At 44.3% G+C, this 27,827-nt stretch overlaps 1 protein-coding gene across 1 annotated transcript; it reads left to right on the top strand.

The window, feature by feature from the left end:
- Positions 1–393: 393 nt before the first annotated feature.
- On the top strand, positions 394–26,984 carry ndrg2 (NDRG family member 2). Its single transcript, XM_079184899.1, has 16 exons — positions 394–626; positions 17,702–17,784; positions 20,206–20,247; positions 20,582–20,687; positions 20,815–20,935; positions 21,486–21,548; positions 21,751–21,811; positions 22,101–22,187; positions 22,421–22,477; positions 22,628–22,731; positions 22,846–22,884; positions 22,991–23,042; positions 23,167–23,214; positions 23,331–23,366; positions 23,822–23,873; positions 24,001–26,984. The coding sequence occupies exons 2-16, from the start codon at positions 17,713–17,715 to the stop codon at positions 24,162–24,164; spliced, it is 1,104 nt and encodes a 367-aa protein (XP_079041025.1). The 5' UTR covers positions 394–626; positions 17,702–17,712; the 3' UTR covers positions 24,165–26,984.
- Positions 26,985–27,827: the final 843 nt, after the last annotated feature.

Below are 27,827 nucleotides of genomic sequence, written 5' to 3'. Positions count from 1 at the left end.
CGCGCTTTGACTCCAGGTGTGTTTATTTACCTGCTAGCTCGTGCACGGGATTGCTCGAGCGTTCGGCGCAGTTCCACAAGCTCAACAAGGGTGGACCGTACCAATGTGGATCCTAAGTGTAGGGGGAACCAGACAGATAAACAAGCTCTTTTGTCCCGCTAACGCGTGAACATTTACGCAGGTCCAAGCCGGAGCTGTCACAAGGTGCATAAAGTATAACCGCTCACTGATTTGGGTTACAACTAAAATAGTTAACTCGGATTTATTGCGGATTTATTCGCGGACAACTTTCCCCACCACCCCTAAAACACTCCATCGCTACGTCTTGCTTTTTCTGATTGACCCGCTCCGTATATTTTTCCTCCTGCTGGAGAGAAAGGAGAGAGAAAAACATCAACACTGGGGGGGAAACAGAGAAAGAAAGAACAGCGGAAAATAAAAGGAGGTGGAGGAAAAAAAGTGAAATAAGAGATTTGCGCTAAGATCGGAGGAACCGGCTGGAAAGAGCAAGAAAGACATTGCGCAAGTGGGGAACGAGACTTGCCATATTTTGTATTGTATTTTATAGAAGTACCTGCTCTCGTGTGAAGATTTTTGTTGTTGTTTCCCATCTGCTGACATAAAAGGTGAGTTTATCCCGTTATTATTCTAACAGAATAATCGGACTGGGGTTGTTTTTGTTTATTTTCTTCTTCCCCAAAGTGTGTAGCGCTCTATGTTCTCCAGGAGAAAGTGAGGGAGTAGCCTGTGCACATTTGTCATTGTTCAACAGTCGTGCAAAAAGGCAATAAAACGAGAACAAATGAATGTGTATTTTTTTTCCTCTCTTTCTTGGGGTGGGGGGTGGGTGGTCGTCTGTGTTTGAATATGCATGCATGCATGCAACGTGGAGCCAACCTGTTTAATATTGCATTATGCAAACCGATGACAAAGTCATCAGCGCCCGCCGTGTTTTCCTCCTTGATTGAATCCAGGAGCACGCCGCTCGGTCCAGCAACACACACACACACACACACACACACACACACACACACACACACACACACACACACACACACACACACACACACGCATACACACAGTCCACTCTGCAGTGCATTGCTATTTAAATTGTGAGTTTGCGAGCACCAAGTAGTTCAATTATATTCGTGCGCGCACGGGAGCTTGATAAGAGTGTTGGTGCGATAGAGAGAGTGCGTGTTGTTGACGCGCACATGTGGCATAGCCAGCAGCTCTTTGTTCCTCCCCCCACCAACCCAAACAACCCCCCCCCCCCCCCTCTCAAATAGCGGACCCAGGCGTGACAGCTCACTGGTCCTGCAGACAGAATATAGGACAATATTGACATCCTGTTGTCGCTCGGGCTTGAGTCCTGCATGAACCTGACCCCCCCTCCCTCCGTGCACCCCCTCCTGGTCTTCCAGCCAGCAGCATCGTCGCAGCTCTTCTTTTGTGGTGTCTTTTTGAACGGGTGTCCCTATACCGAGCTGCGGCCGTGGAGATTTCATGGTTAAATAAAGGTTGGTGTTTTGTCTCTTTTCCTCAGAGGAGGACGTAGTCAGTGTGGGGCTTTTCAGAGAGGGGGAGGGGGGGTCGAGAGGGGGTGCTGTGGCTCTTGGCGAGCCGGAGAAGAAGAGGGGGTGGGGGGTGCTAAAGTGTGTCAATGTCAAATGGAGGTGTGTCCATTCTTGTGTGTGTGTGTTCAATGGCTCTGCGCTGGCTCGGATAAATAGTAATAAATAGAGGAAATTTAAAAAAAAATGCATGCAGCAAAGCCCTGAAAATAGTCTCCCTTATGGAGTATTTTATAGCCTGGCGCGCGGGGAAATATTTTGCTTCAGTGTGTCGTGCCAGACCAAGGACACACACACACACACACACACACACACACACACACACACACACACAGAAAAAAACCAGTCTACACGCAGCTCTACAGACAGCTTTTCACTGTGCCGCAAGCTGCACGCACGCACGCACTCCAGCAAAAAGCTCGCGCGCAGATTCTGTGAGTCATACCGCATTTGGAGACTCTTTTCGGCCTCTCTGCTCTTTGAGTGAAGTGGAGCCCCTGCTGATAACGCGCGCGCGTGCGCAGATGTACAAATGCACGCGCGCGAGGAGGCTCCCCACGAGCTATGTCAGAAATGATAGACTGTGTTGATATAGAAACGCAGGCGCGCACACACGGACACGCACACACACACACACACACACACACACACACACACACACACACAAACACACACAGAGTATTGTTTCTGCTTCTTTGTTGGAAATGCTGGTGGGTGCGGTGTTACCAGCAGCCCTGTGTCCATCATTTTGATGATGTTTATTTCAAATAAAGACTTGGCGCCTGAAAAAATACAGTTTTTAGTTTGATATTAAAGGGTCAGTTCACCCAAGTCTCAGTTCCCACGTGCACATAGTTTGTGTTTTATCTACTGTGGGTTTGAGATATGTGCCGTTGAGATTTAAGCCGCACAATCAGGATGAATGTAATTTGTGGCGCCCAAAGCCCCAAAAAAGGGGGTTTGAAAATCAAGCAGTGTGACATGTTTACTCACTCACTGTGGACTGTTTTCTTCGTGGGCTGTTTCTTGGGAGAAAGTAGTTCAATAAACTTTCATTTGTCTTGCCAATGTCTCTTTCGATGCTCTCTGCAGCACGAACCTAATCCCATGCAGCCCTATTGGGGATGGAGGCAGAAATGCCGGAGGCAGATATTTAAAAAAAACCTCAGCAGATAAAACCAGAACTCTCTGCACAGCTAGACCACTACGCACCAGTACAACAGGTGCTGGTCTAAACCACCCTGCCGTGTATTGAAATAGTATAGCACCACAAGGACCCGCTACAGCATTAACACCCTGCTTACACATGAACAAATTAATAATTTAACCCTCTTAATGACCACATTGACTTGCATTAAGTGCATTGCTCTGTATTAGGGTGTACTTCCAAGAAGAACACTGACTGCAGGATTTAATTACTTTAATATTTTGACATTTTTAGCAGTGCGTTTTCTTAGATTACTTCAATTCCCACACTAATGAATTGCAAATCATGGGGTATTTATAGAGGTGAGAAGAACAATTTATTCTGCTGTGATCTTTTTAATTGTAATTTGATTACTTCCCCCACATGTTGAGCTGCAGAACCAATCTCGTTATGGATTTAGTGATGTTCTCAAGATAAAGAAAATATGAGGATGAATGCTGCTAATTTCACATAATTAGTTTGGGGTTTAGTACTGTTGATCAGACTAAATTTGACATTTTATTGACTTATTAATCCAACAATTGCACAGATAAGCAATAGATCAATGAGTAATGCAACACACAACAATATATGTTTTAAATACAGTAAAACGGCAATAGGGTAAGGCAGTTGAACATTCTCATGTTGCCGCACATTATCGTGTCACTATGCGAAACTGCACTGAAAAAGCAAAGTTCCTTCACTCTATCGCCAGATCTCTTTCCGTCAACTCAAGGAAAACTCATTTGTAAGGTTCGGTACACGGTCCAAACAGTTGACCTGCATTAATTTGTGGACTTATTCATGACATCCACATCAACCGCGTAACCGCCAAATGTTGTTGTAACGAGGACACCGTCACGTTGACGTGTCACGGCGATGATCCGTGGAGCTTTTCATATGCGTCTGTCGGGATCAGAAATAAACTCTTGAGCTGGAACAGTCTCCCCCTCTGGTCTGATGCCACATGAGTGTTTGTTTGCGTTCTGGCCAGACTAATAATCCAAGATCAACTTGTTGACATCATAAAACCGTGGCGGTTCACTCTCCCCCAGATTTAAGCTTGAAAAAACTGAAACATCGGCAAACGATGACTTGATGATGCATTTGACCTTCCTTTTGTTTGTCATTGTAATAGCTATAGATGGTGATTGCCATGTTTTATTGTCTCTGCGCCACTGACTATTGACCGATATTAACCTCATCACAGTCTTGCCGTATACCATCATTGGTCGTCGCCTGTGTCCTTTGGGATTGTCAGTGACGGTTTGACCTATTGCACTCCAGGCAGATTTCACTCAAAAGGTTTAAAAGTCCAAAGTGATGGAAATGGCAACTGGACAGCTTCTACCAGAAGTTCTGTCAATATTAAACATTGCAATTGCATATGTGCTCCATCTGCCCCAGGCGCAAAAGCACTTCCTCTGCTGTTGGTGTGTGACGGGGAAGTTACTAGAGCGTATTGAGTACGTCACCTTGCCGGTTGACTCTACCAATATTAACATTTACTCCCGCAGTGTTTGCCGATCCATCAGTGTTGAGTTGCAGGGAAGGAGGACGTGTCCGACCTTGTTCGGGTGGTCAAGGCTTGCACATATAATGAGGGATTAAAGTTCAAAATCACAGTTTTGTTTCTTCAATGTTGGAGAAAGTGGAGTCACATCTGGAGAGTGTGACAGCTACCTAAAGATTATTGACTATAGAATAGAAGCATATCATGATGTACCTTTCCAAATTGTGAGTCATTACCTCCAATAAAACTGTTAATTATATAAAAGTATTGACGATAGAGTTCATTTCCTGACTTTAAATCAGCAACAATGAGAAACATGTTGTGCCAGCTTAGACCGGCGAGGCTTTAAGGTCGGAGAGCTGCTGTGAATGATAAAACACTGATGACACTGTTGACAGGTAGATGAATGTGTGGATATGCAGCAAACTAGGCCAGTAAACAGCTATATTTGGAGGCAGATTCAGCTCCCAGAATATCGGGGAATCAAATGCCGTTGTCATCCAGGACTGCTCAGAAATAGTCCGTGTCCTTCTGTTGAGCTGTTGACGCTGAAATGATCTCCGTTCCAAAAGCTCGCCAGCTGTTGAGTTCCTGCGGATCTGTCAGTTGTTGTGACACGAGCGCCGCGTCTCCGCGCAGCTGCGGCGCCGAGCCGCTGATTAAATGTGACGGATTGTTGCGGTGAGTGGACTCTGTTAAGGTGTGTGATGGCGTTTCAGTGCTGATGGTACTACGGGAGCTGATGCGCGTGTCTGTGGGCGTAATTGCCTCTTCAGAGTTCTGTTTACTGCTCAGTTTGAGGACCGCTCTTCATTTATTCCAGAGGAGAGCTGATTTAGTTTGCCACTGGAAGAAACATTGGTGATTTTAAAACAAATAGGAGGATAAAGGACATTCTTCAAGCTGTGATAATGAAGGTTTTTATATTAGATTAGGAACAAACGACCATGTGTAATAGCCCATGGCCACCAAGAAGAAAAAAACACGGATATGTCGAATGTGGACGTTTTTGTATTTGGTATCTCCAGTTGAGGCTAATGGGAGGGATGGTAGATGGCTCAAACAAACACAGGACTTTCACCCAGGAGTCCTCTGTTAGTGTCCCAAGTGAAACCAAAAGTAAACGCTTGTTATGTAAGAAAGTCCGTTCAGGGTGGTTGTTGTTTGTATTTTTGATTTTGGGTTGAACTGTCCCTTTAACCGAGTAGTATTGTTGCCTAAACCGAACCAATCACCGCTATGCGGCACTTTAAAGTCTTTTAGCTTCTTGTTTTGTTACGTTTTCTGGCCCACAAACTTCGCTCCGATCAACCTTGTTTCCAGTAAGCTAATTTCAGTGAAAAAGTCTAAAGAGCCAAATGTTTTTCTCAAAAGTTGGTGGAAACCAAAACAGAGCTAAAAGAAAGGAGAGTGACGATTTTGTTCAGTCTTTTAAAGCTCCATAGTTACACAAACATATCGCTTTCTCTTTGAAGTGGAGCTGAGCATCACATGATGGCGAATCAGCCAACTATAAGTGCTTTTGACAAATATTCGCTGGTGCAACCTTCACAAATGTGATTATTTGCTGCTTCTCTTCGACATTTGAAGACTTAAAGAAACTGTGATTTAATGCTATTTTCTGACAAAGACCAAACAATTCTTTATTCATGAAAGTAATAAAGAGTTTGAGCCTAAATTCGATAAATATAAGTTGTAATTTGTAACAAACAGAAAGTCTAGTTGCATTGGTGAGTTGTACCTTCCTGTCATTCATCCACACGCTCCAGTTGGATCCCGTTTGGCCCGTCTGAGTGCAGCTACTGTAACTAACAATGCCGGATGTTGCACTTCCCTCTGTTGACGCCAACAGAAACATTGATTTCTCTCTGTTGACAGTAGATTCAGCTCAGTGTGTTTAAAACCCGGCTAACGTGACACGAGAGACCATCGAGAGTGCAAAATAAACATTGGAATTTGTGCTCACGGGCGACTGAGAAATGAACCGTTTGGATGGAAACCAAAGCCCACCGAGCTCAGCTGAAATGTGTTTCAACCACTCAGACCTGCATCTTCTGGTTGTGTGAAGGGGATCTTACTCCGTTTTGTAGCTCTCAAAGAACAAAAAGAAGTCAGATCTGGTGCAGGGCCATTCAAATACCCACCACGACGCATGTGTTTTATGTCATTAATTGTTCATTAAAGAACATTTCTACGGTCCAGAAATCCTTTAGTTTCAACAGTGCCTGTGTTACTGAAGATTTTGATGTGACTGTTTGGCAGCGATGTGCACTCAAACAGGTTTTTGTAGCATGAGCTCAGATGTATTTTTACTGTCTGTACAGTGAGAAGTGGCACCTTAGCTGATGACAGACCGTGTAGAGCGGCGCTGCTCACTGCGTAGGTGTCTGAGATCAGTCTAGCCTTAAAAAAAAAAACCTGAACCACATTTTTACGTGTTTTTTCATCTGAATTATTATCATCAGTGTTGGCCAGTTGTAGCGTATAGTGAATATTAGTCTGGGTGTTTATAAAAATATGGATTTTTTTGTAATATTCTGTGTAGGAGTACTAGAGCGTAACAGCATCTGGGTCAGAGCGTATGGATTTTATACTGTGTAGGTGTATGAGATTACAGCAGTCTTGCATCTAGTGTGTGTGTGTGTGTGTGTGTGTTTGCGGGGCGACTGCTCAGTCTTTTGCCCGATGGCTAGAGGCCAGATAACAGAGAGGCACCACAATGCCCTGTCTGTTCCCACGAGACCAAACAGGCCTTCACAACACCCTATTTATAGACAAACGCTCTGCCCAAACTCCATTCATATATTTCTCAGGTTGCAGATTTATCTTATTTTATTTTTTTCTCAACTCAACTCAACTGTGTAGAGCAACTGTTGCACTCTGGAACTGTGATTTTGAGTTGAAGCGACCTAAAATGTGCATCCAGTCTGGTGCTGTCAGATGCGACGGTTCACTGTGTGTGTGTGTGTCTGTGTGTGTGTGTGTGTGTGTGTGTGTGTTCTGTTGGCATTCCACGGCGCGCAGTTACATAATCAGCAGTGTTTGTCAATAGATCCACAGGCAGGAGGAAGAGCTGAGCGGTGCAGAAGATGAGCATAAATAACTTGTTCGCGGGGGTAACGTTCGTCCCCCCGCTGCTATAACGCACAACATCCACGTGAAGAGTTTTTACACAGAGGAGGTCGTCTGCAATTGTGTCGCAGGTCTGCTAGCAGCAGGGGCTGCAGCCAGGACGGAGGTCCAACGGGAAAAGAAATGTCCGCATGCTAGCGGTGGATAAATATGTATGTATGTAACAGGAAAATACAAGCAGAAGATCCTTGATAAATACATTAAAAACAAACTTAAACGTGACCGGATTATACATTTTACAAAATCTGGAGATTAAACACAAGACTTTGGCTCAGCTGTAGGAGGAAATAGTTCATCAGACACCCGTTTAACTCGATGATGGATCTAAAAACATGACGTCCTATTCAGGAAGAGTGGAGCCAAGCATATTGACGCAAGTTTAAGTGGATCAATGCTATTTCCTGTGTTTGGTCGTACTGCAAACCAACATGGAGGCACCACGTTTAATACATACACAACTTAAGCAAATTAGCCTTTTAATAACCCAACAGTGATCGAAGCAATTAGGTGATATTGGCTCATAATCGTTCGGTCCACATAGCTTCTTATCTGCTCTGAGCTTCTGTCACAATCACACACTGTACCGGCGAGGAGGAGATACTTAGTGTCCTTTTTAGCCTTTGAGTCTGTACACCTAATCTATTATTCATTTATCAGCATTTAATTTACCGGCATAACCGGACCACCAACGCTGTAATCCCCATTCATTAGCTGTTCAAATCTGAGCCCGGAACAGCAAAACAGTTTGACATCATTTAAATAACGTTTCAGCAACGGCTTCCTGAAGAACGGAGGAACTCTTCTCATGTTTTTAATGAAGCAGGATAACATGTTCCTCTCATAACCTACACAGCTCTGATCAGTGCGATTACAGAGACAGTTTTTCCCAGTTTGGTGTTGAAGACCTTGACTTGATCCAACGCCTTAACGCCGAGCTGGAACACCAACCTCGGGCTGCCGATGCTCTTGTGGAGAGATGAGACGTTCAGCAGTCACGTAAAGCTCTACCGTTTGGCTCTCTGCATACGTTTTGGCTCGGGATGCACCCATCCGAATACGGATATTGGGCCGATTCTGGCTCAAATACCCGGATCAGGTTATCGGTGACAAATGAGGCCGATCTATCCACTTCAGCTCTGTGTTAGCGTCTGATCACGCGCGTGCGAACTATGTCAAGCGTAGGCTGCACAGCTGAGGGAGATAACAACAAACATGCCAGCTGTTTGAAAGTATTTCACCCTCGCTTGCTCTTAATAATGAATAATAATCCAGTAAATGTACATCTATGTGATTATTTGTTATGCTATGTTTGAGGAAAGCAATGTTTAAGTCAAGCTTGATGTGACCTTACACACACAAGAATGATCCCAGTCTCTTCTAATACAGGGAGGCATTTAAACAAATTGACAAAATGAAACAGTCATACATAGTCAACCCCCTTGATTGAGCCCTTGAGCAAGGCACTATAAAGCCCGAGCTGCTCCAGCAGACCTGCTAAGCTGTAATTGAGCCTCTGGAAAGAGTGTGTGTGTGTCACAGAACTCTTTCTAGGGTAAATACTGTTAGGTAGAGAACAGGTAATGTTTGCAGAATGTAACTTTACGCTCTAAATAAAAGAAAGCACTGGAGACAGCGCTGCACATGTGCGCGTCACGCAGGTTGTTATGATTTATATTTGGCTGCAGCTGCAATCAGCTCCCAATCACCGAACCATTTACCTCCATCAGCACTTAGCCAATAGCCTCCAACATATAAATTGACCCTAGCTTGAAAGTCAATTACTGTGTGTGTGTGTGTGTTTGTGATCATGTGCTCATTGATTTAGAATCGAAAACAATTGATTCCGAGCCACTTTCAGGCCTTCCAGTGTGTTTTTGTACATGTAGCTGAATGAACTACCACAGATGTGACCTGAACAACATGAGCCGCTGTCTTTTGTACGTTCACATAATTGGTCAAGGTAGATTACTGGTTTTCGCTTCCCGCTTCACTCTGATGCTCGCTCACAGCTATTGAGCGAGGGAACACAAAGCCTATCTTAAGTGGCCAATGTCGCTGGAGGGAAGGGGAATTCTGAGTTTCACAGATAAACAGAGAGAACGGGGCAGAGAGCTGGAAACGCATGCTTGTTCATTATCATGCAGAGTGTGTGTACTTCTGTTCTATGTGCTAGACTTCCTGGAAGGTCATGTTTGTACTGCACATTGAGAAATGATTCACATTATTGAATATTATTTCATTATCGTGTGACTTTGAATCAAAACACGTCTTTAAAAAACTGCTTTTTTCGTCAGACCAACAGTCCAAAACTAGATATTCAATTTGCAATGAAAATGTTTGGTGTTTTTGCTTTAAGTTGGACTGAAATTTAAATTCGTCCCTGTTCATGTGAGGAAATATGCACAAAACTAGGATGGTACTGCAGCTGTCGGGCACATTTTACAAAAGAGAACGAACCGACTTTTGGAAATAATGGTGGACTTAACTTCAAGCCTCTGGGTGCTGACTTCCCCTGACAACGGCTGGCATTTGAGGACTGGCATTTGCCTGTTATTATCAAAAATGAATGACTCAAACTCGGTGGAGTGGGCCGACTCAAAGGTCTGGACCCAGGAAAGGCTGGCGTTGCTGTTAGACGAGCGGTCACGATAGCGTTTAGCCTATTGCCAACATTGATACAAGAAATGTTTGACCCTAATTCAAAAAGCCCAATCAGCGTTGGTTATGTAGCCTCCCGTTGGCAATTTAAGCCGACAGCTTCTTTACAACATTCAACATTTGTGAGGAACCATTACAGGGTTGCTGCCGGGCCTAAATTGACTCCCCGCTTGGCCTAAACATTGGGGAATTGTGTCTAAGTAGCAACCTCCTATAAGGAAGTGCGTAGGTTGTGTGCTAAACATTAGTGAGTGTGAGTGTGCGTGAGAGACAGCTTGTGAGTAAGAAGTCGCAGCAGGAATGTAACAGCTGTGGATGTAGCGGCGTGAGTACAATTTATCGGTCGATGAATAAATCCTACAACTCCTCAAAAACCCCAACGGCAAGTTCCTGCGACTTGCTTGCCACCTGCTGATTTAAGCGAAGGGTTTAGCCCCCAAAGCTAACGACAACGTTAGCTCAGGCTCACTTCAGGTGAGGCGGCCTTTAAGCTGGAAACGCTGCTCTCATTTTAGTGGACGCTAAAGTAGCTAAAGTAGGCTAACAAGCTAACAATCAGAAAGCTAAATCCTAGCTTGCTAACAGTAATGACTCCCACAAGTTTTTTTTTTTTTACATTTTAATTTCAGTTCATTTTAATAAATGGTTCAGCGATAAATTGACAGTCAAAACTAATGTCTAAAACTCAGAATCTACGGTCCCGATGATGTTCACAATGATGCGATGGATCGCCTGCTCTTTTAGCGAATAGCCTTTTGTCACAACTCACCTTTTCGAGACAGACGGAGAGAGAGACGGGATGTCTGAGTGGAGGTGAGATCCCGACGGAGGGAATAATAGGCGGCCTGAAAACGAGAGGAAGAACCGAGCCGAGCCGCCGAGTGACGGACGACCCGAGGATTTGTGGAGACAAGAGGCCAAAGTGATTTGCTGAGAGACGGAGAGAGAAAACAAGCGTCTCTTTCATTTGTGTGTCTATATTTTTCTTTTTTTGCAATGAGGTGATCCACGTATGCCCATCTAACGCCGTGGGAAGCAGCACAGGAGATCCAAGGGCTCCTCTCCGGGTCTCCATGGTGGCTGATGTGCCTCTTTTCTCTCCAGACATTAGTCGCTCATTTTTCTTTCTCTCTCTCTCTCCCTCCCTCTCTCTCTCTCTCTCTCTCTCTCTCTCTCTCTCTCTCTCTCTCTCTCTCTCTCTCTCTCTCTCTCTCTGACTGTGTTTTGTCCAGCAGACTTAGAAACAGCACCGTTGCGCTTCTATGAGCCACGACTCCCTGAGCGATAAAGTGAGGTTTGTTTCTTATTGGCATTTCGAAAACCACAAATCTAATTTCCCCCCCCAGCAAGTTATTACTCATACAAAAAAAACAATACCATTTGCTTTAAATCCCTCGGCAGTCGCACACAGCATCACCCTGAAACATGATCAGCTCTAAAGTCTTTTAAGATATTAATCCTTAATGATCTCCAAATTAGGTCCTTGCAGCAGTAATTCAATAAGAAACGGAAGCACAGGCAACAACAACAGCAATGATATACTGTAGGATATAAACAAATGATGGTGTAAACACATTATCCTGCAGACACAAAGTGTTGCATGTTAAACAGAGTATATGATACGAGCAGTGGAAAGCTGTACCTTCCTGTTAAATCTCTGCATTTCCATGCGTGCACCATTCTCTTACACCACAGTGCTGAATTGTAAAACGGTAAGCTGGAGCTTCCTCCGCAGACCCGTCTGCATGCGGACCCTCCGGCAGAGCTGCACACATCACGGTGCTGTGCAGATAAAACTGACGTATAGCGGTACCCGAGTGTGACAGCAAGTGAAGCACTGCTGACTTACACCGTTTATTTCAGGACAGAGAACAGATTCGGTCCTGAGAGGCCTCAACACCTGGCTCTCTGTGCGCGTTTGTGTGTCAGCGGGGCGACGCATCGGTGCGACAGAGAGGAAACTACATCGCTCCCCGTTTGAATTTGACGGTGTTTATTTTCCTCAAGATGTTTGTCTTTTTCCTCTCTTCTACTTCAATAGACATTTCAGAGCAAAAGAGAGTCGAGTGAGTAAGACTGGTGATTCAACCTCATTACTTTGTGACCGAAATGTGTCTCTTGCCTCGAGTATTAATGAAAAGTTGAAGGATTTGAAGGTTGGCCTTGGATGTTTGCTCAGATTCTTTATTACCGTTCACTTATTCAAGCTACAGCAGGCGGCTGTTGCACCAAAGACTCCAGCACCAGACACCAGACAGACAAAGTTAGCCACTTGTTGGCGAGCATAGTGGAGCATTTAGCAGCTAAAGATCCGGATGTTTCTCTCGGGAGGTGGTGGAGACCAAAATCGGAGCAAAAAGAGATACTGAACTTAAATCAGGTGGCCAGAAAGAAGAATGAATGCTAATGTTTGTCTGCTGGATATATAGGTAACTGTGTGCTTATATCGGTGTTATTACAGCCCTCTCAATAGTACATTTTTATGTCCAAATCCAATAACCAATATTTATTTTAACATAAACATGTAACACATACATATGGATCAATTAGATAATTGTTTCAGTGTGACCAAGATACATACTCAGGATGAGCAAACTATGTAATGTATGTATTCTACTGTCTGCTACCACCGACTCAGTGTTTACAAATCTAAAGAGGTTCCACACAGACATGTTCGGTGACCCGCCGCAGTGGCAGGTGAGGAAAACATGACGGAACGCTGCAGCCCACTGACCCCCCCAAACAACTGTTGAAATGAAGTGATGTCATAGACTTTGAGGGAGTCCACCACCCCTCTCATGTTATGCGGCCTTGAACATGTCGAGATACCGAAGCAGCTGCGCATGTGCCCCCCGATGCCACGGGTTTGACCTTTTAGCGTTTCAGCCTTCAGCCTACATTCTCAATATAGGTGACCTTAATGCTCGCTGCCCTAGTTCAGCACACTGTTGATGTGTCTGTGTGTTTGTGTGTGTGAGTGTCTGGGTGCGCCTCTTTGTTCAGAGAGAGAGAGAGGAAATGAAAGAGTCGGCCGGCAGAACCGTTTGCCCATTTTTTTTCCCTTTTCACTCGCTGTCGGGTGGTTAAAAATAAAGCAGTGGAGACAGAGAGCGGGTGGCAGTGAATGAGACAAAGACCTCGCAGTGAGAACGGAGAGACGAGGGAAAGTCAGCATGCGTGACAAAAAGATAAATGGAGAGAGACGAGGACAAGCGCAGAGCTGTGAGATTAAGATAAAGAGGAAGAGGGCAGACGGAGAGAACGTTTTCCTCTTTCACAGCAGCCTGTTACATCAGCTCTGCGAAACAACGATCTGGTGGTTGATTAAAGTCAAACACAGGCGCTGTTTGAAGTCGGAGCCCTTTTTATTTCTGTCTGTTTTGAGAGCTGTTTCTTTTTCACTGTACAAGATCAAATGTGACTTTTACTGATGGGCAGGAATACAAGCTGATCGATGCCCGACTGTTTCGTACAGAAATGCATCGCTGTCGGCAGGTGTTGAGGTAGATTCTAGTGTGTTACAAACCAAAAGCATGCGTGGTGGAGGGATAAGGACGAAACAGTGCAAATCTCTCTCAAACATTCTATTTTTGTAGGATGTAATCTAATGTTTTCTGGAGGAAGGGTCATGACGTTCATGCAAACATCCAAGCGGTATCTCCCGGTATTCTTGGTCGCAGGCAGCAGTTTGTGATGACAGCAGCTGGTGAATGTATCTGCAGTACAGAGCGATGTCGGCGGCAGGGCACGGCTGTGGTAACCCTCCGGTGGAGAACATCAGTCAGTCGCCCACCCGCACCGCCGAACTTACACACATGCACTCAAAGGTTTTGGCGGGAGAAGGCGAGATCTTTTCATCGCTGTTGGATTCGGAGAGAGAGGCTGCCGCTGCTTCCTGGCAGCTAAAGGCGCCAGTGCAGACGGTACGTAGCGGCACACCGAACCTGGAATAAGTCTTAGTAGAAAAAGAAAGTCTGGTGCATATTTTTTACCAGGCAATACGTTTTTAATAAGTTTCACTTCCCACTCTCAGTCGATTTAATAGACTCATCGCTTTCTTTGTCAACTTTTTTTGGTTGATTAGTTGTTTTTTAATCCTTTTTTTCATGATGAGGCTTATTTCCCAAGAAGTTTCTGTGATAAACACAACATTTAAAGTGATGCTTTTGTGTTATTTTTTACAGTTTCACAGATCGACGATCTAAACGATGATCGACAAAATCATACAGTCGACTTTATTTGGTTGGGGACAGCCCTAGCTTTACTAAAAGTCGTGGTCTGTTATGATCTACAAAGCATAAATAAATGATTTACTCACCACCACAAAGCAGTTTATTACAGTTTATAAACTCTTAATGTACAGTAAACACGTATGTTGCTCCAGAATCAGCTTCACGGCGGCTGTTGGCAGCCTGAACCCAGAGTCGCCGTGCGGTGACATCGCTTTGCATCGAAGGACGCAGAGACGGAGTCAGCGTGACGGAAAAAGAGAGCGGAGGCCGAGGATGACGGGAAACAGATTATGGCATGTTTCAATGAGACGGCCACTGCGATGCCATTTCTCTGCGTGATCATGAAAGCGCTTCAAACAAGCGTGGATTAATTACGCTGGAGCTTGATATCTGAGACGTGGAACCTGTTCAGTGCTCGAGATGAGCCGAACAACTGTTGTCTGACAGCTGAAATGTGGAGAATTTTTTTTTTCTCCTTTTCTCAGCCAGCAACACATTCTCTTCTTCGCTTCTTGCGCTTCATGCAAATCTGCCCTTTTCTCTCCATCTCCCCTGGTTTTTTATTTTCTCTCTCTTTCCGTGGTGACAGACGGTGCCTCCTGTGCAGTTTAGCGGTTATTACGCGCTCCACGGCACACTGACTCAGAGAGGGGCGGAGGCAGACATGAAGAGAGAGAGATGGATGATGGAGGGAGTCAGGCCGATTTAAAGCTTCAGGAAGCTGTATGCGGAGGAGAGGGCCTGTGTGTGTGTGTGTGTGTGGAAGAGAGAGAGAGGATTCATTATAATGAGCGAGTTACATAAGGCCCGCGTCAATGTGTTTATGTCTATAAAACAAAATTCATTATTTTGTGTTCCCGCAGCACACTGTTAAAGTCTATAGACTCTGTCATTTTTCATTTCATTACAGTAATTCAGGCTCATTTGCCACTGAGAGGTCAGCACATGACCTACGAGTGACCTATAATGTGATAAAGGTCCATGTCTACTCTATGCTAATGCAGAATTAAATAGGTAATTGATTTATTAGCTATCAACCACTATAATTTGCAACGATTGTGATAATTGATGGCTCTGATATATTATTATTAACGGTTAAAAAATGACCATGTTTCATGTGAAAGACAATTATCCCCCGACTCTGAAGTTCCGCTTCACATTTGAGCATCTTTGAGCAGCTTTTCTGTTCTGGTTCACTCTCACCACTATAGCCTCTCATCAGTGTCGCTTGTCGAAAAGACAATTAACAATTCTGTATTATTATAGTGTGTTTCTTTGTTTCTTTGTTTGTTTTCCCATCGTGTTCCCGCTTACATGCTATATACAGACACGCTACAGAGATCCTGTTGCAGCATAAACCAAACCAGAGTCCTATAAATATACACCGAGGAGCACGTAAACAAACTTACTCTGCTGTCATGTCAGGTCACATAAAAATAGAGGATGGGCTGTGGGACAAAGTGTATCAGAGAGACTCTGAAGTCCTACCAGGTCCTGAGCTGGACTTGGTGTCAAGGTGGGAACAACTAAGGACGACATTGTTAGGAAATATACTGTTTATTTACTGTATAATAAGCAATATTTAGAGGGATGAGGAAGTGATCACAATGAATCACATACTGTTAGTCATGACGTTTCCAGAGCCAAGTTCATATTCAAGTTGCTCGCTGTCGCATTCAAGGCTACAGCATCCAGGACCAACACTGTGAAAAGCTGAACCCTGAAGACGACCAACGTCAGAACAATCAGAGTGACAGGGAGACACCATGAAAAATACAATATGTGCAAGACTAATTAATAGATGTAAGTCGAGGGAGGGCAGGAGAAATGGATGGGGGGGGGGGGGGGGGGGTTGTTTTGGTGACTAGTCATTTCAGTTTGAGGCCCAGAGAGACACATGCACCGCGGGGCAGCAGTTCATTTTATGAAGAGTGCACATAAACACACACACACACACACACACACACCAACTCGCCTGAGGTGATTTCAAAGCTGCAGATGTAATACGGTCATCCGTTTATGCGAGCATGAATTGTGTGCGCACTGACTCACACACTCACACACACTCACACACTCACAAGTGATGTCAGAATGCTGTCAAACGGACACAGTAACCATTTGTGTTCACTCACTTACTTTAATATTTGACGTGTCTGATTCCAAGAACTGACCTCGATCACTTTTACGTTGCCGACTTATCGTACGATGTGAAGAAATGACACGGGAGAGTTTTTACGTTAAATATTTACTTTACGAAATAACGGAAACGACTTCAACCGTTTTTTGCTGACCTCGATATTTCCCGTTGTGTTTACACGAGTGTTTGTTTACACAAGAGTGACGCCGACATTTAAGCCAACGTGATTCCAGAGTGAACAGCATATTTTCACATTCCAATTCCAATGTCTGAGCACTTGCATTATTATGCTATTTCATCATCACTATATCAGTGAAATAAAATGCTCTTACAATGACAATAATAATGTGTGTATCGCGATTATTTTGGGACATTATGTCCTCCAACAAAAGTAGTTCCTCTGACCGGCCTCAATGCAGTTGGTGTTGCGCTCTTTGGCCACAAAAAAAAGATTAATGCTGCAACAGAAGCGACCGATATAAAGCTGCACTTCAACATGTAAAGACCGACATGTCTGCAGTCGCAATCGTTCTGGTTTCAATTCCAAGACGGAGAGATCGACGCGGCAAAGCCATGTGAAGCTACTTCTACCTGAAACAACCACGTCGCGTGACGCCCTCGGGCTGCAGCGTTTAACTCCATGGCTGCTCCGGTGGACTCGCAGTAACACAAAGTAACACGCGCGGCGGCTGTAAAGGGGTGAAAACAAGGGACACGCTCGACTAACCGTGCTCAGATAACAGTAATGCAACACAAAGTGGGTCCCCCCCCCCCCCCCCCCCTCCTCCCCCCCTTCGCCTCATCGTTATCAGCCACTTGTTCGTCACAGTCATTCCTCCCCTCGGGTGGTTCTCGTGTCTCACATGTTTCACTCACCTTCATCCCTCCGTGCTTTTATTCCTCGTAGTTATGTCCCCATCCCCAAAGTCTGTCCATCTACTGATCCTCCCCTCCTCTCCTCTTCTTTCTTTTCTGCCCCACAATCCTTTTCTGCTCATCTCTGCCGGCACTAATTACTAATTAACTTTCACGAGGTCCCACGGCTCAAACAGAGTCCCGGAGGAAAACACGGCTGCGTGCAGTATTCAATCCCTCGGTGTGTGTAGGTGCATACATGCACCAGATCTGGCCTCTGTGTTAGTTTGCATGTGTGTGTGTCTGGCACACCTGTTCAAGAATAACATGTGTTCATTGTCACTGTGCAGAGAACAGAACAGCTGTATAGAAGAGACAGGTTGTAAATGCTCCATCCTCTTCTTACCTGTGCAGGAGGTGACGCCATGACGACAGAAATGCAGGAGATCGCCATCACGGAGGAGAAGCCGTTACTCACGGGTCAGGCTGAAGCCAAGGTCAGAGACGATGCCACACACACACATACAGAAAATACGTACACACATGTACATATTGTGCTAGTTTCCACAAAAGGCTGCATGCAGGTACACACATATAGGCTGACTTTTATCCAAGCTTGGAGAAGTATGTAACGTACACAATCTGAACCCGTGGATAAATGTCAGTCTGTCTCTATGTGTCTGTGTCCCAGAAGACCAGAAAAACAAGAGTTGACTTGTGTGTGTGTGTGTGTGTGTGTGTGTGTGTGTGTGTGTGTGTGTGTGTGTGTGTGTGTGTGTGTGTGTGTGTGTGTGTGTGTGTGTGTGTGTGTGTGTTGCATTTGTGTCGTTGCTGTGCACGAATCTGACCGTGTGCGCGCTTTCAAGTCTGAGCAAAGCATGTGACAACATGTGTTTCAACACATGTGCGCATAACCGTGTGTGTGTGTGTGTGTGTGTGTGTGTGTGTGTGTGTGTGTGTGTGTTTGTGCAAAGCTGCAGCGCTGGCTCAGATCTGCCGGGTTGACGTCAAAGCCCAGAGGGAGTGAGAGCAGATCTCCTGCATCCACTCCAGCAACATCAGTGCAGCAGAGCAGAGCCACTAGTCTCTCACTGCTGTCAGCTGGTGGGCAAACAGGGAAACACAGCGCCGACACAAAAACACTTTCACAGTGTGACAAATAATTAAAGGGCAAGGCAGGTGTTATTCTATATTATTCTTAGTGACGACGACAAAGGGGTTTGAGTCAAGTCCATTGGTTCCTGCCGAGTGTGTAAATCTTTAAGTGTCTCCTCGCCGGCGACGCGTTTTATGTTTTCGCCCATTCTCGTAAAAACGTCATACGGCACACGTGTGTCCACCCCGGACTCGAGGATGAACTGGTCAGAATGTGGTGGTCACTGTGATGAAGTCTCGATGAAGTGATGACATTTTTGGTCCGACGCGGATGTAAACTGCAACATGACTGGTCGGCGACGGAATACAACTGCAAGGCAGTAATTATAGCATTGTAGTTTATAGCAAACATTACTCAAACAGTTGTAAAGAAAAGTGCGTTATGCTGGGGGATGGTTTTTAGGATGGTTGGAAAGTGCAACAGTGTGGCTCACGGGTGTGTTTTATTTAGCTTTTCAACAACAATGGAGGTCTATGGCACAGAATAATCTGGCTCTGTACATAGACAACAGCTGTTAGTGTGATCAACAATATTCTCTTTTAAGACATATATCTTGATGTTACAATAACTACAATCCAGACCATATTGAATCTTGTATCACAACATCTATGCTGTTTTGATTATTTGTCCAGATCTACACTTGTGGTTCACATTGTCCTTCGGGGATGATGATGAATGTGAAAACACACATAAATAAAGACTGAACAGAAAATGACAGAATTAGAGCTTGTTTTTTTTTTGCCAATGAATCTAAAATGATCTGCTACAACATGACTCACGAGGGTGTGAGGGCTGATTTTAGGAGGAAATGTAATAAATGCTCTCGGACGGAGAATAAGCTTTACATTGATTAGAGTAGTGACCTCTTATAATGCAGCCGTGTGCCTTCTCTCCACTCACCCAAACCTCCGGGACGCCCACCGACACTTCAGCTTCCCAGACTGCTAATTCTCCTAAGAGCCTGTGATGCGAGTAATTCATTAGCGGGGTAAATGGAATCCAAGGTTTCAAATGAATATCCCATTTAAAAGGCTTCTTCCATACAAACCCCCGGTATCCCAGAACCACCTGCTCCTCCGAAAAAGGTTCTCCGCCCGCTCGATCTGCAGCGTGGCGACGCCCCCTCTTGCCTGCGTGGGCGTTAATTAGGGAGCAAGACCTCGTTTAACATAAAAGCACCGTGAAAGAACAAAGAGCCGAGGGTGTTTCACTCTTTGTTCTCACAGTAAAAAGGCAAAGAAGACAAAAGGAGAGGTGTTCCACTTCAGGTTCCTGACATGAAATGACACAAAGTGTCTACACTTACAAAAATAGAAGAGTTTATGAGTATTTTTTTATTGGCGACGTAGTTGTTAGGATACATCTTGAGTCATTTTTTTGATTGATCGATACATTTGATTGAAGCAAAAAGGCCAAACGTGATGGATTCAGTTGCACAAATGTAAAGAGTCGCTGCTTGTAATTGTCTCACATCGTCGTCAACTATTTATCTTTGAGTTTTGGGCCGCTGGTCGGACAAAACAAGGAATTTGAAGACATTTCCTTGGGCTCAAATCGAAAAATTGAAAAAGATCGTTGGTTGCAGAGTTGAAGCGGCATCTCCAGTTTAAAGAAACATATATATGTGTGTGTGTGTGTGTGTGTGTGTGTGTGTGTGTGTGTGTGTGTGTGTGTGTGTGTGTGTGTGTGTGTGTGTGTGTGCATCCAACAATCACACGCACATCTTGTTCTAACAAGACTTCACTCCTTTGATTTCTCACAGGATGCGGAAGTGGCTGCGAGGATACTCCTGGACCAAGGACAGGTACGACTGTTTCCTGTTTTTCTTTCTCCAATAAGAAAACAGCAAAAACAATTAAAGGCAATTTGATGTATTTTCATGTTCAAGCTAACTACAAAGCGTTTACAGGAGCCTTTGAAGCCTACAAGGAATTTGCATTAGTAGTTTATTCAAAACAAAACTGCAAAAAAACTAAAGAAAAGTTTGCTTGATTGAAAGAGTCAATAAAGATCTAGATCTTGTTTTGGTAATAAAAGTCTTGGGGGATTTTCACTTGGTACGGGCCGAGAATATCTCCAAGCTCACTCCAGCGATATCACACTTTAAATCCCACTCGTTCTCTCTCTCTCCTCACCAGGAGCACAGCATCGAGACCCCCCACGGCGTTCTGCACGTGACCCTGCACGGCACGCGAACCACCCGCAGGCCTGCTATCCTCACCTTCCATGATGTGGGTCTGGACAGTGAGTAGCTCTCTCTCTCTCTCTCTCTCTCTCTCTCTCTCTCTCTCTCTCAGCCTTTTTTCCACTCGTTTGTGACTCTTTTTGATTGAGTCCTCTCTTCATTCCCCCCCCCCTCTCTCTCTGGCAGGTAAGAGCTGCTTCTCTCCTCTGTTCAAGTTCGAGGAGATGCAGGAGATTGTCAAGAACTTCACCCTGATCCATGTTGACGCTCCGGGGCAGGAGGAGGGGGCTGCTGCCTACCCCGCCAGGTACGACGCCTGCCGTGTGTAGTCGCGATGTGTGTGTTGAAATACTGATTTCACCCTCGTCGTCCTGCAGTAACCTTGAAGAAAAGGGTTCTCAGAAGTGGAAACAATCTTCTGTGGGAGGCTTAAAAACTAATCTCTTCCAAAAATACTCCCCATCTCTCACATCTCCCTCCTCTGCGCTCTCCAAATACGCTCTTGTCAGAGGTTTAAAGAAAATCTTCCCTCTCTTGATGTGCGTCTTACTTCTTCCCACTTCACTTCTCTATCACTTCTCGAAACCTGCGTGATTATTTGACGCGCTCGGGAGGATTGTGTTTTGTGTATAGTGTCACGGCATCTCGGCTGCGACCTTTTAAACTCCCGCTGCTGCTGATTCCAGAAATTGAAGCTTAATTCTCTTTCGGATCTCGTTTTTGAAATCCCCCGGCTGGATAAACGAGTCAGCCACTGTGTGATTAAGATGAAGCGACAAGGAAAGTGTTTTGTCTTCATGTATTTTGAGTCATTTCTAGTAATTAGAGATTCATTTTTCCTGTGCTTCCTGTTACAGTTACCAGTATCCCTCCATGGACACCATAGCAGAGATGATCCCTTCTGTCCTGCAGTTTTTCAAGTGAGTTATTTGCATTTTATTTGTCTCCTGCACAGAAGGTGATTGTGCACAACTGTACACGTACATGCATTTTGACGGATTCTTCTTGTCTCGAAAGCCATATTAAACACAGATACTCCTCCATGCAGCTCCACACACTTCATCTATTCACGTGTGCAGATTTTTCTGAATGTGTTGTTGACTTGTTCTGTCCGCCCGTCAGCTTCCGTACTGTGATCGGAGTGGGAGTGGGAGTGGGAGCGTACATCCTCTCCAAGTTCGCGGTGAGTGTCATCTGCTGTTTTAAGCTCTCACGTTCTGACAGCCGCTAATTATTCCGCAGCTTGTTTCATTCATCGGAACGGCAGTGAAACAAGGCAGTGACGCTATAGCAGTATCACTGTGTGAAATGTATGGTCTTGGAAATTAAACAAAAAACAGTCAGTATTTTCATAATCGTATCTTTTCTACACGGTCCGACTGAAATAACCTGAAAGCGTTCAGCCTTGTGATGCTTTTCTTGTCACCTTACCATCCGTCTCTCTGCCGCTTCCTCTCTCTCTCTCTCGTCAGATTGCAAACCCAGATTCAGTGGAAGGTCTGGTTCTGGTCAACATCGACCCGAACGCCCGGGGATGGATAGACTGGGCTGCTCAGAAGGTACGTTATGTCTTCTTTCTTTCACGACTCTCTTGTGCATATAAACATGTGGGATTTTGAATCTGGTTAGTCCTGATGCGACTTCTCTACATCCATGTAGCTGTGGATATGAGATTAGGTGACGCTGTGCATGCACTGTGTCCCAGGGTAGTATTGATTATGTCATTGTTTATCATATTAAACGTACAAAGTGATGAGCGATCCTAATGATTCCTCCTCCTCTCCCTCTGCAGCTCAGCTCCGTGACGTCCTCCCTCACAGAGCAGATCCTGTCCCACCTCTTCAGTCAGGTACAACGACAATAATGTCTTATTAAAGTGTATATGCAAAAAAACAATAGCTCTGGTTAGTTTCTAAGTAATTACTCGGTCTCTTGTTTTGCATCGTTTTGGGATTGTTTTTGGGCTGCAGTCGAAACAAACGGTCGTATTTTCTTGCAGGAGGAGATGTCATCAAACACAACTCTAGTGCAGTCTCACAGAGAGCGCATCTCCAAAGCGTCCAATCTGGTCAACATGGAGCTCTTCTGGAAGACTTACAACAGGTACACACACACACACACACACACACACACACACACCCGCCGACATCACACGCACAAATACACTCTGCATCAAAACTACGGCCGGCATAATCTTCTCTGTTCCTTTCCCTCCAGCCGCAGAGACTTGAACATTGACCGCAACAACTCCTTCAAGTAAATCCCCTGCAATACTTCATGTATAATCATTTTTTTTTATATATATAAACCTCTGAAATCTCTAAATGCCTCCCTTCCAATCTCCATGTCTGTCCTCCTTCAGGTGTCCAGTGATGCTGGTGGTGGGCGATCAGGCTCCATATGAGGAAGCTGCCGTAAGTGTCTAAGATGTCTCCTCGTGGGAACCTGAGCGACTTGGTTCTTATATTATCAGATTCATATCAACACAGAGAGTTTGATGGCAGAGGTTTACTGTTGTTCCCCTTCTGTCACCACTAGGTGGAGTGCAACAGCAAAATGGATCCAACAACAACTTCATTCCTAAAGGTAACAAAACCGGAATTCTTTCTTTTTTTTGATCTGATTTTGTTCCTTCTCTCTAATTACTTTAGACTTTATACTGTCATTGATTCTTACACACTTCTTCTCTCCGTCCTCCACAGATGGCTGATGCTGGTGGTCTCCCTCAGCTGACCCAGGTAACCACAGTAACAGCCTCTTTCTAATACTCAAAATCGTGGACGTTTAAAGCCGCAAAGGGCAAGATTGTCACGTTTAAACATACCTGTTAAATCAGCCACCACCAGGTTGGCCTTCAGCAGAGAAAGACGTGCTCTCTCTCTAATTTATGCACCCCGTTTGCCCAAATGAATGCTTCTTCGTGCACATGAATTGATGCATTGAAAAATAAGAAAGAGATACAAAACAATGATCTGAAACAGAAGCAGCGCACCGAGAATGAAATCTTGACCTGATATTGAAGTTCCCTTTCTCCAAAATCAACATAAAAAAAGAAAACAAACCTCTCTGAAAAACAGAAATACTGAATGTTGTAGTCCTTTAAAATCAAAACGACTACCCATGGCTGCCATGTTGGTCAGGAAATAACTGGTGATTGTACTGATTGAACCGTTTCTGTTCTTGGTGTTTGCAGCCTGCTAAACTGACTGAGGCTTTCAAGTATTTCATCCAAGGAATGGGCTACAGTAAGTGCACTTAGGGCTTGTCAACAATAAGAATAACGCCCTCTTTGTTTTTTTTTAGATGTTGCACATTGTTTCCATTGATTTCTCATTTTTTAAAATCTGTTTCTTTCCACCCATCTCTCCACAGTGGCGTCGTCTTGCATGACCCGCCTGTCCCGCTCCCGCACCACCTCCCTCTCCTCCTCCTACTCCATGGACGGGTCCCGCTCTCGCTCCCGCACCCTGTCCCAGGGCTCGCAGGGCGGCCAGATGCCGCCGAGCCCCTCCCAAACGATGGAGGTGTCCTGCTGAAGAAGAAAAAAAAACGATAGCGAGAGAGTGTGAGTGAGAGTGAGTGAGGAGGGCGAAGGGAAGGGGAAAGATGAGGCGCCCACGATAATGTAGGAAAAAGAGGAATGGGTTACTTATTTGTCACTAATCAACTCCCACCATTTCCCACTAAGAGGCAGAATAGGACGAGAGACAGGGAGAGGGAGGGAGGAAGAGAAAAGGAGGCATTTCAGAGGAAGAACACGGCTCGCACCAGTCCTTCTCCTCACATCACCCTTCCAGCTGAAAACAAAGTGGATTGTGCTGTACAATGAATACAAGAAGTGTAGACGAGAAGAGATGAGTAGGTGGGGAAAGAACGGCCAACGGTCCTCTCTCCCTCCTTCTATCAGCCAATAGAGCCCTTTAATTTAGACAAGGAGGCCTATAGAGACCACACACCTTGCATTAACCAATAGTAATAATTCCGAATGAATACGCCGATGAATACGTTAATGATGGTGATAATGGAATAGAAAAAAAACACAGTAACACCTTTCTCTTTATTACACAATAAGCTTAAAAATAAATAGATAAAAAAAAAAAAAAAAAAATACTAGCAGAGATACTTATAACAATGTGTGTCTACTACTTTTAAACTAGTTTTTTATTTTAATTTCTTTAATCGGATTTTATTTACTCATTTGTAACTAGCTGCCTCGGCGAATGGTTGAAGCTCCTGATTGGCTGACAGCCAATGAGAGCCATTATAGTGACCACTTCCTCCTTGATGTTGCCAGGTTGTTCATGTCTTCCATCGGCCCCCGTCTATAAGTTGTGTTTTCCCATCGGATTTGTTGATTTGGAGGTGGGCAGGAAGCTTTATTTTTTTCTTTTTTCTTATTTTGCTTTCAAGACTTGGAAGTTGCATGCCTGGAATCAGCCCGTATAAACATTGACTGGATAATAATGTTCTTTTATATTCTTGAGTGTGTGTATGTTTGCCGTTTTGTTTCCTTGGAGCGTTTAGTGAACTTGGCGGTGAGCACGTGAGAGACTGAGGGTGTTAGCTTCAGCTATCGCTAACACTCGTCGCACGCTAAATAGTGCTTCCAATATTGCCGGCAGTCCAGCGCTGCGTGTCCTAATACCCGCGCTTGCTTACAACAGGGAGCGTTACGTCGCTAGGTAGCACGCTAGTATGGATATTGCATGTCAGTGCTAGGCGCGGCCAGAAGGGATCACTGTGGCTATCATCTGGGTTGTAATCTCTTAGCCTTGCCCGCGCATGGATACCTCCTAACAAACCCAGCTAGCTAGCATTACTTGAGTTCCTGTGCGATGTGAGGTTAAAACGAACACGAGCTCCTCCCTAGCTACAAGCGGCTTCATTCACGAGAATTGTGTTGCGATGGTTTGCGATGTATGCTCGTGTGTGTCCGAGGAAGTAAATGTGGGTGCGCGTGTTTTGAAGCGCTCGTATCCTGAAAGCACAGCAGATGCAGCAAAGAGGGCCAGGGTCCCTTGGAAAAGTTTAGTAATTCAAATTTGAGAGCAACAAAGCCCCCCTGTGACTTATCAATGACAATGTACCAGCCCCTTCACTGCCAACACACTCAAAAAAGATAATAATATAGGTATGTAAATGTTGCCAACCGGGGCTGCACCTTTCCGGCTCAGCCTCAGTCATAAGAGACAAACATACTTAGCCTTTTTTTTTTGTTGTTGTTGTGAGATTGAAGAATGACCAGCCAATATCTGCACCTTTGAAACAACCAATCTGGAACTGCAGCACATTCTTACTGCCAAAACCAAGAGCCCCGAAATACGAGGGCGACGTTCCGCCATCAGAAATACTGTGAGCGTTTATAGTTGATCTAAACTCAACACAAAGCTGACCACTGCCCTACGACACGGAACCATTGGACTGAGCTTGCTTTTAAAATGACCCGATCCTTTGGAGCGTTTGTGCCAGTTTATGTGCACACATTTCTGTTCTGATGCAGCGTGGCATCTGGTTTCTTTTTTGCTATTTCTTTTAATAAGTGTGATTTTTTTTTTTACGAGCCAGTTGGAGGTTGCTTGTTTCTTTCTCAGGCCGTCCAGCGCTCCTTTCCAAACCTGGTTGATGAAGTAGAGATGAGTGGTGGCGACGACAGTGACGAGAAAGTCAGCGGAGGGCCTCAGATTTCATCCGGTACTTGGGAGATATTAATGACGGCAGTGACAACAGTGATCTGTTTTTATGTCACTTCTCTTGTTGCAAACACAAATTGCTGTTTGGATTTGTGCTACAGGGTGTGAATGCCAAATGTGAACCAGGATGCCGCCATGTTTGCACTTTTGTTGCTGTCCGAAGTGCTGAAGTGTAGAATGTAAACGCTCCTCCCAAACTTAAATTAACACTCACGCAACCAGGCATGGGAGCGTCTACCAAATAAGGGACAACGGGTGGAGCTGAGAAAATGAAATTGCCAAATAAGGAATAGGATGGGTACTTATTTGAGTTGAGCAGGGCTGTGTGATTGTAAATGCTTGTCCATTCTGTCTCTTAATTTTTACTTCGATCATATTTTTTCTTTCCCCTCTATGTTTTGGGATTGTTATTGTTTTTTTTAATCTCTGTGAAGTGTTAGTTTACCGTCCCGATGTGCTCACAAGTTAGTTAACCGTGTGTGTGATAGTTCTTGTGTAACTTTTTTTAGCATTAGAGCTGATAAGGGAAAATAATCTAATAAACAATTAAACAAAAGATTAAAGGTAAAGAGAATACAATCAATTTTACTTGTCTGGCTAATTTTCTCTGTGTAACACAATGAACATCCTAAAAAAAAGCAAACTTAAATATTAATAAAAGCTTAAGAGAAATATCCTGTCTCCTGTCTTGCATTTTCAATATGGGTCGATGTAAAGTAAGCAAGATTCTTAACTTGTATTTGCTGGTAGGCTGCAGATCTCTGTCAGGTAGAAAAAACACAATAAAGATCTGCACATTATAATCCATCAATAAGAAATACACACAAGTGACAGATAATTAATAAGTAGGCTAAATAGTAAAGTACAAAAATTGTAAAATGAGACAGAATGTCTTATTACATATCAGCATTAGCCTACGTATATATGTGTACATTCAGCCTGTTGTAGGCTTTACGTTTAGCATGTTGGATTCCATGTTTGTACGAATCACAGGGAGTTGTAATACAGCTTGGTACCATTAATGGCATCACCGAGCGCCCAGGAAGTAGGTATGCGCCATCTTGGATTTTAAGTAAATATACATTTAGCCTATATTACACCTGATAGGTTTGTATTTTTCAAATAATATGCCATTAGTGCACACTGTGAGGACTTATTTGTTGAAACAGGTGGGTTCACTTGGTGAGCAGACCTTTACAGAGCTAGCTGGATGCTACAGTCCTGTAGGGCTACAAAACAAACTGGGTTGCTAATTAGCATCTTCTGTGTTGTTTTATCCACAAACTTTCATTTTGTCCCACAATTTCCTCTGTAAATTCATCAGTTTATTAACTCAAACAGACAACAGCCTGAAATTAACATTGTGTCAAATACTGTACACAAAATGTTATGACACTGTCCAAAACAAATGACTGTAACCAGCCTATGATTAGCCTTCAATGCAGGTAGACTTCAGTACCCTATTATACCACACAGTGGTAGTAATGCACTGATTATATTTATTCTCTG

Source organism: Pholis gunnellus, assembly GCF_910591455.1.
Source record: "Pholis gunnellus genome assembly, chromosome: 23".
NCBI lineage: Eukaryota > Metazoa > Chordata > Actinopteri > Perciformes > Pholidae > Pholis > Pholis gunnellus.
Note: the sequence above shows the minus strand (reverse complement) of the source record. Positions and strands in the feature narration are given on the sequence as shown.

Bases quoted from the DNA above. Each gene is read 5' to 3' on its own strand.
- ndrg2 (XM_079184899.1), top strand. From the start codon at position 17,713: ATGACGACAGAAATGCAGGAGATCGCCATCACGGAGGAGAAGCCGTTA. The intron at 22,188-22,420 runs GTACGTTATGTC...CTCCCTCTGCAG, and splicing joins TAGACTGGGCTGCTCAGAAG to CTCAGCTCCGTGACGTCCTC. The intron at 22,732-22,845 runs GTACACACACAC...CTTTCCCTCCAG, and splicing joins TTCTGGAAGACTTACAACAG to CCGCAGAGACTTGAACATTG.